The 13744-nt window shown below is 41.8% G+C and overlaps 1 protein-coding gene across 3 annotated transcripts in view; it reads right to left on the reverse strand.

Moving 5' to 3' along the window:
* The window catches only part of TBC1D32 (TBC1 domain family member 32), a 335208-nt gene that overhangs the window by 129945 nt on the left and 191519 nt on the right, over positions 1–13744 (reverse strand). For all 3 annotated transcript variants that reach the window (XM_075597756.1, XM_075597753.1, XM_075597754.1), the window contains 2 exons: positions 10905–11013; positions 9437–9530 (listed from right to left, as the gene is read on the reverse strand). In XM_075597756.1, the coding sequence (XP_075453871.1) occupies positions 9437–9530; positions 10905–11013 (203 nt within the window). The remainder of the gene's footprint in view (positions 1–9436; positions 9531–10904; positions 11014–13744) is intronic.

The raw sequence follows: 13744 nt of genomic DNA on the forward strand, positions 1-13744 counted from the left end.
ATATATATATGTTATATATATATATGTACTGCCTATGTTATATATATATGTACTGCCTTTGAGAAAGACGAAACGTGCCAGGACTACGTCATCACGCAGCGCATGTTCAAGCCGGAACACGTACGGAGTAGAATTGTTGCTAGAAACATCAGGAGATCCTGCGGAGGTTCCATACGGATCGTCTTGAGGTCTTACAACAATAACCTTTGGCCTTCCGGATACACTAGCTATCCTCGACTACGCTTACCTCTCTTATCCTTGGACTTGGCTAACGGACTTCACTACGCGGCTCTCTCTACTCCCAGACCTTTGGCTTACAGACTCGACTACACTACCTTCTATAACCCAGGATCCGGCAAGTACCCGACAAACCCTTCTCTACAGCCCAAGACTCGGCTACGCTCAATACCACACTCCGGGCACGCCTCGCTGCTGTGGGTGTGTGGTGTTTCCCCTTCCCACCTCAGTACCGCGTTCTTAGGCTATATAATTTCTGACAAAGGCTTCATTATGGATCCGGAGAAACTCAAGTCAGTCCTGGAATGGACACAACCCAACTCCTTAAATGCGATCCAGCGATTTCTCGGCTTCTCTAACTATTACCGGAAGTATATTCGCAATTTCTATGCCACAGTGGCACCGATTACCGCCCTCAACAAGGAAGGGGCCAGTCCTTCTTCCTGGCCTCCTGAACCTAGCCTAGCGTTCAAATCCCTTAAAAAGGCATTTGTCTCTGCTCCCATCTTACCGGATCCGGACCCTACTCTCCCTTTCACATTAGAAGTCGATGCCTCCGATATCAGAGCAGGCGCTATTCTCTCTGAAAGAGCCACTCTCCAAGATAAGCCTCACCCTTGCGGTTTTTTTTTTCTAAAAAAAATTCTCCAGCTGAGAGGAACTATGATGTCGGTAATAGGGAACTGTTAGCCATAAAAATGGCGCTACAAGAATGGAGGCATCTTCTAGAGGGGACTAAGGAAGCCATCTCGATCCTCACGGACCACAATAATTTGTTATATATTGAAGGTGCCCGCCGTCTCGGCTCCCGTCAGACCCGCTGGGCTCTGTTCTTTTCCAGATTCAATTATATCATCTCATACATTCCGGGTACCAAGAACGTGAAGGAAGATGCGTTGTCTCGTCAGTTTGTCACAGAAGAGAAGTCAGAGGAGATCTATGAAAGCATTCTACCCCCCAAATACATTATTTCAGCCAACACCTTCGATGTTCTGGATAACATTTTGGAGGCTCAGTCACACATTCCCGAAGGCCTGGAGGTGCCAGATGGACCTCTATATGCCTACCCACAATTCCGCCACAAAATCCTTGAGTGGGGTCACACTTCCAGATCGGCGAGTCATCCTGGCTTGAAGAGGACCGGGGATTTAAATCAGGCAGAATTTCTGGTGGCCTATAATGCTGAAGGACATTTGGGAGTTTACTACCTCGTGCCCTGTCTGTGTTCAAAATAAATCAGTCCGTCACAAGCCTTCTGGTCTGCTACGTCCCCTCCCTGACCCGGATCGCCCCTGGACACACGTCTCGATGGACTTTATTGTGGATCTTCCACCCTCTAATGGAATGACAAGAATTCTAGTCATCGTAGATCGTTTTTCGAAACAGGCCCACTTTGTCCCCCTCAAGGCTCTACCTAATTCTGCCATGCTCGCAGACGTTTCTGTCAGAGAAATTTTTCGTATTCATGGTACTCCTCTTTCTATCGTTTCGGATCGTGGTACACAATTCATCTCAAAATTTTGGCGCACTTTTTCTCAAAGGTTGGGTATTTCTGTTCTCTTCCGGGTACCACCCACAAACTAATGGCCAAACCGAAAGGATGAATCAATCCCTGGAACAATATCTAAGATGCTTCAGCTTGGATTCACAGGATAACTGGGCAGAGTTCGCTATTAACTCCCGCAGGAACTAATCCACCCAAGAGTCGCCCTTCTTCATAAACTTCAGGTTTCACCCTAATTGTCTTCCCATTCCCACCCCCACCTCTGGAGTCCCCGAAGCAGATTCCAGGATAACCGCTCTCCAAAACTACTGGAGAAGGATACAAAGGATATTACAGGAATCAGTCCAGACACAGAAGAGACAGGCGGACCGTCTTCGTTAACAAGAGCACAAGTATAAACCTAGAGATAAGGTCTGGCTGTCCTTAAGGAATATCAGGTTGAAGACGCCCACCCCGAAGCTAGCTCCAAGGTTCCTTGGTCCCTTCCCTATTCTCGAATGAGTAAACCCTGTGGTGTATCGTCTTCTTCTCCCGCCGTCCATGAAGATCCCGGCGGTCTTCCATGTCTCCCTCTCAAAACCCTTTATCCAAAGTTCTGATTTCCCTCATCATCCCTACAGACCTCCCCCAGTCACGGTACAAGGACAAGAGTTCGAAATTCGCTCTATCATCAACTCTAGAAGCAGAGTTCAATTCCTGGTCCACTGGAATGGATACGGACCGGAGGAGCGTTCATGGGTTTCACAGCAACAAATCCATGCTCCTGCCTTGCTCAGACGATTCCACCAAAGATTCACCCATAAGCCTTGGGAATATCGTCCGGAGTCCGATCCTCGAGAGGGGGGGTACCCCCTAGCCTCGGCTTCCCGTCCCCCTCCGGCGCGCACGGCTGCACCCGCCGTTGCCTCTGCCTCTTCCCAGCCTCTCGGCTTCCTCCTGGGTCGCGCGCCAGCTCGACGTGCTCTCTCCCACACCCAGCTCCACCCCCGGCTACAACGGAACGCTGCGCCACGCTCCTGAGCAGCGCCCTTGGCCCTTATCCTCCCCCTGCCTTGCTCCTATTCAAGTCCTCCCTGGAGATGCCTCTCTGCTCCTCCCTTTCCCCTATTGGTGTCTGCTAGGTATTTAGCTCCTGCCTCCAGTCAGTCAGTGCTCAGCATAATCCTCTGTAGCCTAGTGCTGTCTGGTCTTGTGCTTGGCTCTTGCTCTTGTATTTCAGTTACCACGTTCCTGACCTGGCCTGTCTGCGTACCTCCTCTGGATCTCGACCTTGGCTATCCTCGACAACGCTTACCTCTCTTATCCTTGGACTCGGCTAACGGACTTCACTACGCAGCTCTCTCTACTCCCGGACCTTTGGCTTACGGACTCGACTACGCTATCTTCTATAACCCAGGATCCGGCAAGTACCTGACTAACCCTTCTCTACAGCCCAAGACCAAGCTACGCTCAATACCACACTCTGGGCGCTGCTGTGGGTGTGGTTGGTGTTTCCCCTTCCCACCTCAGTACCGGGGTCTTGTCAGGTTTGCGGGCAGCACAAGCGTTACAGTGGGTGAGTGACTGGGTGGGTGAGTGACTAGGTGAGTTTAACTGCCTGGGTGGATGACTGACCTTGACCGGGTGGGTGCTGCTTCCTGCCCCGGCATACGCTACCCCCCTCCCAAGAAATCCCCGCGGCTCCTGTCCGGGGCGGGAGGTAGGCCGGGGCGGTGCGGGCACGGGAGGTGGGTGGCTTGAGGGGGGGAGGGGGTGGCGCGTGAGGTGAGGGGGGGTGGGGGCGAGACTGTGGATTCCGCGACTGGAAGCGGGGAAAGCTGGCTTGGCGCGGGGGCTCGCCATGGTGCTTTCTCTCCGTCCCACGTTGTTGTGCATAAACAAATGCCCATAAACGTCAATGAACTGAAGCAACGTTGTAAAGAAGAGTGGGCCAAAATTCCTCCACAACAATGTGAGAAACTGAAAGTCATACAGAAAACGATTACTTCAAGTTATTGCTGCTAAAGGTGGTTCTACAAGCTATTGAATAATAAGGTATACTTAGTTTTTCACACATAGCTTCTCCATTTTGGCTTTATTTTTGTTAAATCATGACACAGTGTAATATGTCATGTGTTGTTGTTCATCTGAGGTTGTATTTACCTAATTTTTAAGACCTGCTAAGGAACAGATGATTGTTATTATGTCCTGATATGTAAAACCATAGAATTCAAAGAGGGTGTACTTTCTTTTTCACACCACTGTATATTTAATATGGCTATTCCAAGCATCAGCATTGTTCTAGTTACTTAGGTTCATTTTAACCCTAAAGAGCATTATGTCTTTGCCTGCCATTTATTGCTTTTTATAAATATCGTACATCTGATCCAACACTATATGTATATTTTGATCTATACAAATGGTTAATTTATACACATATTCCAAGCAACTGATTCTGCAGACATGGTTTAAATTCATTGTATCCATGATTGGCTACAAACAATATTCTTGTAAAGATGTTTAACATAAGCTATATCTCATTTTGTTTGACTCCAGTCAATATATACATAGTATTTATAGACTCATTAATATTATTACTCTCTATAATATGATAATAACATTATATACTATGTTAATTTCTATCTAAGAGGTCTCAGTTTTAGTGATGTATTTATTTTAATTGATTTCATGTGTTTAACACTGTTACGTCACTCTAAGCTGTGTTTGAGGTGATTAACTGGATTACTCAGCATACTGCACCGACACACTTTATTCGAGCAAATACCCAGTATGTACCTGGCAGATACCTGTAATGCGCCGCTCCTCACCTCTGACAAGCCCCGTTGCGTTTGCCTTCCCAGCCTGGGTTCATGCCTGGCTGACGGGCGGCTGATCTGTTAAATGATAATGATTAGGATTTAATAGGCTGCAATGCTTCGCGTGTCTACCAGATGGCATAAATTCATGAATTGTAATGCAGTATATATATATATACTGTGCAGTATTGCAGCCAGCGGGAATAAAATGCTTCAATCCCTGCCTGGAAAATACCTCAATGCACTCGGGCAGAAAACTGTCACAAACCTCAATACACCCGAGTATACCCGAATTCGTGGGACTAGCCGAGCTCGAATAAAGTGTGTCGCCAGTGTATATAAATGCTCAGTTCATACATGTCTATACTCCTTGAGAAAGTGCAACACTTGCGTGAAACGCGTGGGAGGACTTTTTTGTCTTGTCTACCACCCACTTTTTGTTCCAAATAAAACCGTTTTACTTTTGCAGTAAGTTTCTGAAGTTTTTTTTATACACTTGGCTGTTCCCGATCCTGTTTGAGTGCCCTGATATTCACCGTCTCTACTGCAATTACTATCTGCTGTCGGCGGCACCACGAGAGGGAGAGGAGGGGCTGTTCCGTCACCGCGGACGTGCGGTTTACATTTAATTCAGAAGCGGGACCCGGTATCAAGGAGGGCTTCACACAAGGAGGTAAGTGATCCTTTCCTTACCTCCTAAATCCCACACCCGGGTCCCCGACGGAACTGTTAACCCTTGAGGTTAGTGAAACTGTCCCTATAGGAGAGTGACCGCAGTGTCACTAATATCTCCGGGACAAGACTTCCATACCCGACTGATTCCCGCTGAACCTCACCCCGCTTCAGTTACAGCTACTTGGCAATTTTAGAGCACATCCCGGAGCGCTTGACAGGCACATTTTTCACTACAAATAAATAATAACTAGGAAAACTAATGAAAGAAGTGAGAATATGGACACTGGAGTGATTTCAATTTTACTATTTATCTGAAAGAATGGTCATGGTTTTAGAACTAATGCAGATCAATACCACTTTTCTTATTATTATTTTTGTACACCTTTTTAAATAATGTTTTACACGTGAAATAATTATTAAAAGTTAGGTTTCATGAGTTATTCCATAGAATGATTCACTATATAATGCTAGAAGAAAGAGATATTGAGTGCAGATGAAAGAGGATTGCTTCCTTCTGTGGGTTTTTTCAACATTATGCAAACCAGAAAATTATCCTCTAGACTTAAAAAAAATTTTTTTTAAATGTTACAATATTTTGATACATAAGACTGCATTTTGTTTTCACGCATTTGGGTCAATATGTTTGCATATTTATTCCTGAAAATCTTGGCTTGCATTAATACACTAATGTTATTAAAATGTGTGATGCTTCACCAAATCATTAAGGTGCAATACCTTTGCGAGTGGGGATGTGAAAAAATCATTGCTTCAGAAGCTAAACTCCGTAGCAGTGTGCTTTTGGCAGGCTATTGATTGAGACAGTGGGGAATATTACAGGCATGGATCACCTTTTTATTTAATAAATGGCAGATAGTGCAGTGTTACTGCTTAACTGCTCTAGTAATTCTAGAATTAGCAATTAGAATGAATTCTGCAGAAGATGAAATACTAGCTCTAGGCAAATTAACCTTACATGTTTGTCATTAGAATCATATTATGGGCAAAGAGATATAAACATTATCAGAAGCTAATCAAAAAACATAAGACAAATATTAAAGCAAAGATGTTTATATAAACATATACATACAAAAACAGGTATAGCTGTAAGAAAACCTATACTGTTAGCACCTTTTAAAATGAACATTGGATATGAGCGTGATGTTTCCCTCTACACTATTTAATCACCCTCACATTCAAATGCTCTTAACAAGAGCATGTCGAGTAGCTGCCGAATACATGGATTTAGTGTTTTGCAAGAAACCCCTAAAAGTTACTAAATGTTTTATACACTTTTACACACATTTGTCTTTTCTTTAAAAGATCCATTAATAACATTAAAAAAAAGTTGTATATATACAGGTTCCGCTGTAAACACATTTTTTTATTTTTTCATATTTTGCAGGTGAACACTTAAAGCTAGTTCTATTTTTTAATAGGTGCTATTAATTTTCATCACAAAAACAAGACGACGATGCACAGGCCTTTTAATATATAAATATAAACCTGACAAAAGCATGCAAAACTTCTGTCATGTCAACAATTACAGGCAATGGCCCCTAATTTGTTTAGGTTTTATACCATCCTAAAATGGTGGAGATTCTGCGCAACTGCGCATGTCTGAAAAAAGGCTCCCGGATGTCTCTTCAATAAACTTTATTCAACACACACCAGGGCTACACCAGCGTCTCCCCCCTCAACGCGTTTCACCCTTACACAGAGGGCTTCATCTCCGAGACGAAGCCCTCTGTGTAAGGGTGAAACGCGTTGAGGGGGAGACGCTGGTGTAGCCCTGGTGTGTGTTGAATAAAGTTTATTGAAGAGACATCCGGGAGCCTTTTTTCAGACATGCGCAGTTGCGCCGAATCTCCACCATTTTCCTGATTCATATCGACGGTGGCACGCAGGAGCAGGCGAGGAGAGTGGGTCCCAAACCGGAGGAGCAGGTGATGTAATATTGTTATCCCCCTGCACCGGTTGAATCTGTGGCCCTGCATAGCTCCCTCGTTTCACTCCAGTGTCTGATACTTCCAGACCTGTGTAATTGCACTGAAGCGCACGGCAGACTCCCTGGCACTTTTATACCATCCTAAAACTGATGTTAAGTCGAGGAAATGGAGATGTGACAAATACATGTGACTTCCCTCTATTTATTTTCGATGCCTTACTGTGCCAAATTTAGCTTTATGGACAATTTTTAATCGCTGAGTAAAATGGTGGTGCATGCTGATTTTTTAAATTAAAATTTAATTTTTTTTTTAACATTTTCCTTTTTTTCGTGACTTTCTTGTGGGTTTCAAATGTCTCCAATTCACCTTAAAGCATCAGTCCGCACTAATAATCGTTATTTTGCATTCTTGTTATTTATGCTTCAGCAAGTTACAGAGAAGCCCAATGCTACATCCAATATGACAAAAATACACAGTAAAATACTTATATATTCTCTTGAAAAAAGGTTATTTAGTTTAACCCTTTGGCCAAAGCATCGTAAGCCTGCAAGCCACGTCAAGGCAGACCCAGTTTTCAGGTCCTAACAAGTCAGCTGGTCTTTTTCATTCTACTGGATATAGATCCAATGTTGGTCTTTCTCCCTCCTAATAGAGGTACATGAGAATTTTAATAATAGAGGTATATTAGTATTTTATCTGGTAGTGTTAGGACCTGCAAACTGGGTCTGCCTTGTCGTGGCTTGCAGGCTTACAACGCTTTGTGGGGGCTCAGGGGTTCCTAAAATGAGCGTGCTGGGGTTCTGTGTGTTGTTTGTTTATGCCTCAGTCAGGAGAGAATGATTTCCGAATTTTATTTTTAGTGCTTCTTATTGAATCCAGGAATGGTTGCTATTTCTTCTCTCACAATCCTCTGCCTGTTTCATCACTTTGTTCTCTGTCTTAAAAGCAGTGACATCAAACTGGAAATTTAGATTAATTTGATTCCATTCTGCCATTTTGTTCTACCCTAGTCAGAAGGGATTTTCAAAGGAACTTTTTCCCCTATTGCGGGAAGGTTAATGGCATTTAGGAAATTCCTGCAGGAATTTGGAAGGATACCTATTCCAGAGATACAGTAAGAAAACAAACATTTCACCTACATATTAATGGTTTTTAACCCATGCTTTGTAAAATATACATTAGGTGGTGATAGGCATGACTGAAAATGCCTGGCAGATTTTCGTTTTAGGTTTCAAACATTCCATGAACAAAATTGTCCGTCAGTATAGTTGCAAATACAATCACATACAAATTTGAAATACTGATGCTTCTTATACTAATTTGAGAGTATTTCAATTGCCTCTGACATACAACAAGGCACTAATGGATTTACTCCCTAAACTGTACTGGCTCATGTGAAGATCTTTAATTTTAATGGCTTAGAGCAGGGGTTCTTTGACTGAGAATGGTGACCCCTGAATAGGGAAGGTGAAGCGGAGCACAGCCGTGCCAATGAGGGATAATTCAGGCTAACAGCCGGTCAGGTAAAAACTTCTTTATTGAGTGAACGACAACATGGTGCAGAAAGGATAGCTCTTACGCGTTTCACGCCACGACTGGCGCCATTCTACAGATTCCAGGGGATGCACGCCCACGGAGGAACACCAGGCTACTGCATGTGAGTTACCTTTCAATTGGTTATTGGGATTTATACACATGGTGGATGTCAGCGCTTGAGATGCAGTCCTACTTGGAAGTGATTTAGTGGAGTTGTTATATCTCATCTACAGCACCTACCAGGACTTTATATATGTGTCTTATTGCTTAGCGCTTACCTGTGTATCCCAACACTCACTATACCTGCAGATTCCTGTTTGAGGAAGTTCTTCAATCAAGATTATGTGTATTCTTTGTCTTATTTAGACTAGTTACCTCAGTCATTGGAGCACTATTTACCAGAACTTTGTTCTTTGACTGAGCCACTGATTGAGCCACCTGTGCTGAAGCAGGGATATCCTGAAAACCTGACCTATTGGGGGGTCTTGAGGACAGGAGTTGAGAACCTCTGGCATAGAGAACAAGGCAGTGAGTGTTTAACTGGAGTTTTCTATTGTTCAACATGAGTTTCAGACTAAGGGTGACGCATTGCTTTTTACTCCAGAAAATAGACATTGAACACAACGCTAGTGCCCTGGAATATTTGTTGAAAGGTTTACATAATTTTTTTTAACGTATTAAAAGAAACATTTACATTTCAATGTAAACCTAGTATTTAATATTAACAAAGTATTGATTTCTACCTTGCTTGATGTCATCCTTCAAGGGAACGTCTGAAATATAACACTCTGGCAAAGGTTGAGATGAAAACATTGGCCAAGGATATGGATCATTACTCTAGACAAAAGAAACCACAAACATTAACACCATAACTTGAATTAATATAACTTTTCCAGCCTCAGTTCTAAAGTGAACATATTATACATTTCTGAAAGATTTGTCTTCCATAACTGTCAAAATCATTGCCTTCACATTAAAATCACATTCGGTAATATAGTTGAATGCTATACTTTGCTATAATTAAAAGAAAACGTAATGTCACTAAATCATATAGGTATGACAGATAGAACATTTATAACAAGTTACTTCAGAAACCAATGTTTATCGATTTCTTTTTATCTCTCACTTTTTTTTCCATTAAAAATCAAAGTAACAGCTTTCGAAAGAAACTACAGTTCCAATTTTTCACATCAATCTTGCATTCTCTTTTCGGGGGGTGAGAGTAATTTCCATCTCATCAGCTGGAGACTGACAGCAAAGAGAAGAGTGTAGCACTTAACAAAAGAACCTGCGTAACGAGCAGTGCAATAGAAGAATACAGAATAAGATCAATGTGGATTTCACATAGCAGATAAGATACAAACCAGGATATACTGTTATCAAGCACACAGAACTGGTTGCCAAAAATGGAAATGTAACTTATGCTACTGTATTAATGCTTGTCTGGGATCAGAAAAAAATGTGGAGCATTTTGCTCATCGGGGAAACTATCACATGGAAACTCCCGTTCAAGTAAATCACAGTTTAATGAATAATCCCCTTAGTTCTTTTTATACTGATATTTATATATACCCAGTACAGTATGTATAACATTAATTAAAAAATAACAAACCTGTAGGTAAATTCAGCCCTTTAGTATAGTTTTAATGTGCTCACTCTAAAGGAGAGAGCTGCGAGGCTTTGGGGTACAGTTTGGGAACCACTGTTGTAGAGCTTCAAAAAAATCCAAACATCACAGAAATATTCTATGGAAAATCAACCCAACATAAACTAATTAAGATGAGCCACATTCCTTTCGTTTAGTGGATTTAATGCCTCTTAAAATATATTTTCCGTGCCATGGGTAAAGCAAAAGGCTAACATGGACTGGGTAACTAATAACCAAAAGAGGACATCAGCACATAAGAAATATTTAAATATTTTTGATGCGACACAAGCATAAAACATTATTCAGCCCATCAGAATCTTGTGCATTCTCACGATGATTTCCAGCTCAAAAAAACAGGTCAAGAAAAAGGTCAAATCTTTATCTTATTTATTTTTTTGCAAGATAATTCCCAATCACAAACTCACGGTTAACTGATATGAAACAACAAAAGTCCTCAAGAACTGATATACTGTAAAGTATTAAGAAATCCTTCTTTACTTAACTAGCCTTTGTATAATGCAGGTGAATGGAGGACGGGGGCAGGCGGGAGAGGGGGAGATTACCTGAAGCAAAGCTCTGGGGGGTAAGACGCGCTCATGTGGTCCTCCAATAACATTAATTCGGATAAGTATATGGTTTCTCTCCACTGACAGGCCATCAATTATAACATTTCTGTAAGTAAATAGAACTGTTAAGGTGAGAACTACAGTATAAAGGTTTAAAAACATTTGGTTTGTTTTAACATCTTCAACATACATTGCCTAAACTACTTGCAATAACATAAAACTCTGTGGTACACACTTTAAAAAATTAATTAAAAAAAAAATATATATATATATATATTTTTTTTGCACTTGCATATTTTTGAACCATAATGGATACAATTTTGTTTTATATATTAATACTTACATACAATTCACTATTGAAAAACATTATAAAAGGTGAATATACTAAAAGGACATAATTAATATACAGAAGGAGCGGCTAAGTGAGCAAAGACACTGTCTGGCACTGAGTTTGAAGCAGGGGAGCCTGGTTCAATTCCTGGTGTCGGCTCCTTGTGACCTTGGGCAAGTCACTTTATCTCCCTGTGCCTCAGGCACCGAAAACATAGATTGTACGCTCCATTGGGCAGGGTCCTGTGCCTGCAAAATGCCTCTGTAAAGCGCTACGTAAAACTAGCAGCGCTATACAAGAACATGCTATTATTATTTATTATTATTATAACTCACTATCCTCCCTTTTGTGTTAAACCCCATTAAAACACAATGATATCTTTCAGGATGACCACATGTAGTGGGGCTTCGACGTCGCACTAATGATGGGGAAAGCCTTTTCCATTCTTATAATTAGAGAGGTCAGTCTGCTGAACGACCGCAGCTGCAATGCTGGGTACACAGTTGGATTATATCTGTGCTCATTATAACAATATTAAGCATATCTAGTTTATGTAATATGATGTGAAATATACCCTTGTTAACATGATTTGCTTTATTTACCAATAAAAAAAGCTATCTGCAAAATAATTGAGGGCTGGTCTTAGGTCAAGGCGGCCGCCTTGGGTCCTGCTCCTTCGGGTGTCCTGTGCTCCCTCCTGTCAGCCCCCAGGATACATCTTTCACCTGACTGGAGGGAGGGTTGGAGGAGAGAGCGCAGGCTCCCTCCCTCCTCCGATCGGATGGAAGTTGGATCCTGGCATTTGTGAGAGGGGTCTAACCTTTAACGGAGCAGGCCGCCTCCTGTAGCATTGCGTTGTCATGATGACCGACGTCAAATGACACCATGTCATATGACGACGCGTTTTCATGGCAATGTGACATCATGCCACCGTGATGTCATGATGCCGCGATGCTGCCGGAAGGGCCGCTCGTCAAGGTAAGTCCCTTTTATCTTTTTTTTACAGAAGGGGCCCCACTGACAGCATGCCACGTTGGGCCCCGCAAAGCCCACGGCCGGCCCTGCGTCAGGCGCAATATACATGCAGTTTAAAGACTCCTGACATTTGTAAACGGTTTTACGAAAATATAATGTTCCTTAAACTTTTTTTTTAAATCCTTTTTAAGTAATTTTGATATTTTTTTTTTACATATTTGACATCTGAATCATAAAAAGTATAATGCTATATGATGGTCCATCTCAAAATGTACCACTCCAACTTTCACCACATTTAGTCAATGTGTCAAGAAAAAAAATGTCGTCACCAAAACAGTTTTCAGTCTGGTCAACCCTTATACAAATTCTGGAAATGGGGATTTTAATTGGATGCCAAGACGTGTGTGTGTGTTATATATACCCTAGCAATTCACAAATAAATAACGTACACCAGTGTTCTGCCTATTTCAAATTAGAATTATCCAATGTGGAGTTAAGAAATATATTGCTCAGTAAAAATGTAAAGTTGAATAATGAAGATCACACACTCCATGATAAACTGGGAAGCTTTCTACACCTACAGTATAGGACATTTAATCTTTATTAATTGATGGTACAAAATGCTAACAGTGCCTTTTGTTAGGTAAAACGACAGGAACTTAAAAGTATTCTGCTATATGAGAGACAGTAGCATCTAGATACTAAACTGAGCAATATTTTACATGTTGCCTGACAAAGGGTGCAGAGCATAGACCAGCAGTGCGCAAACTGCGTGCCCTTTGCATAGACAAATGTGGTGCGTGTTTTTACCATCAAATAATACAGGTTAAAATGTCTGATTTCGCTATTTCTGAAGTGTGCACTCTTCAGTATTCTACTCTGTAAGTTTATTTATTGCCGCAGGTGGGTGGTAGTGAAAAAATCATGTTGGAATGAGAAAAGAGGCACAGGATACGGAGTGCAAATACTCCCAGGTTTATGCAAGAAAAAAGGAAAAATATAGTGCAACAAAGCCAGTGACAGATGCTATTAAATGGGAAACAAATGCCTTTCCCCACTCACATGCTGTGATATGAATGCAGGCAGTATGAGGTTAATAAAAAAAAACTCCTCCAGATGGTAGCAGGATATGCAGTATTGTTGATATACAGTAGTGTAAGCAGTTGCAGATATCAAAGGCCTCACTATCAAAGACCATCAACAGGAACCAGGGGAATGGGTGTAGATGTCCTAGCATCTCACATCTGATGCTGCTCGACTGGCCTGGACCCAGGGTGGTCAAAACGCTTATGATATATCGTCGTTTGAGTGATATATCTTTTTTTGTGTTTTTTTTTTTTTTTTTTGTAAATTGCATGTTTGTAGTATGGGAGAAAGGGTTTTTTCGTTTAATAACAGTCATCACTAGCTGTGTTCCACTATTCCCCCCCCCCCCTTTTTCTTGAATAAACGTGGGAGTATTTGCGTTCTGTGCCCTCTCTCTCTTAAGACTATTGGGGAAAGTATTTTCATCGGAGATGCACTACCCCCT

This window comes from Ascaphus truei, chromosome 4, assembly GCF_040206685.1.
Source record: "Ascaphus truei isolate aAscTru1 chromosome 4, aAscTru1.hap1, whole genome shotgun sequence".
In the NCBI taxonomy this organism is placed as follows: Eukaryota; Metazoa; Chordata; class Amphibia; order Anura; family Ascaphidae; genus Ascaphus; species Ascaphus truei.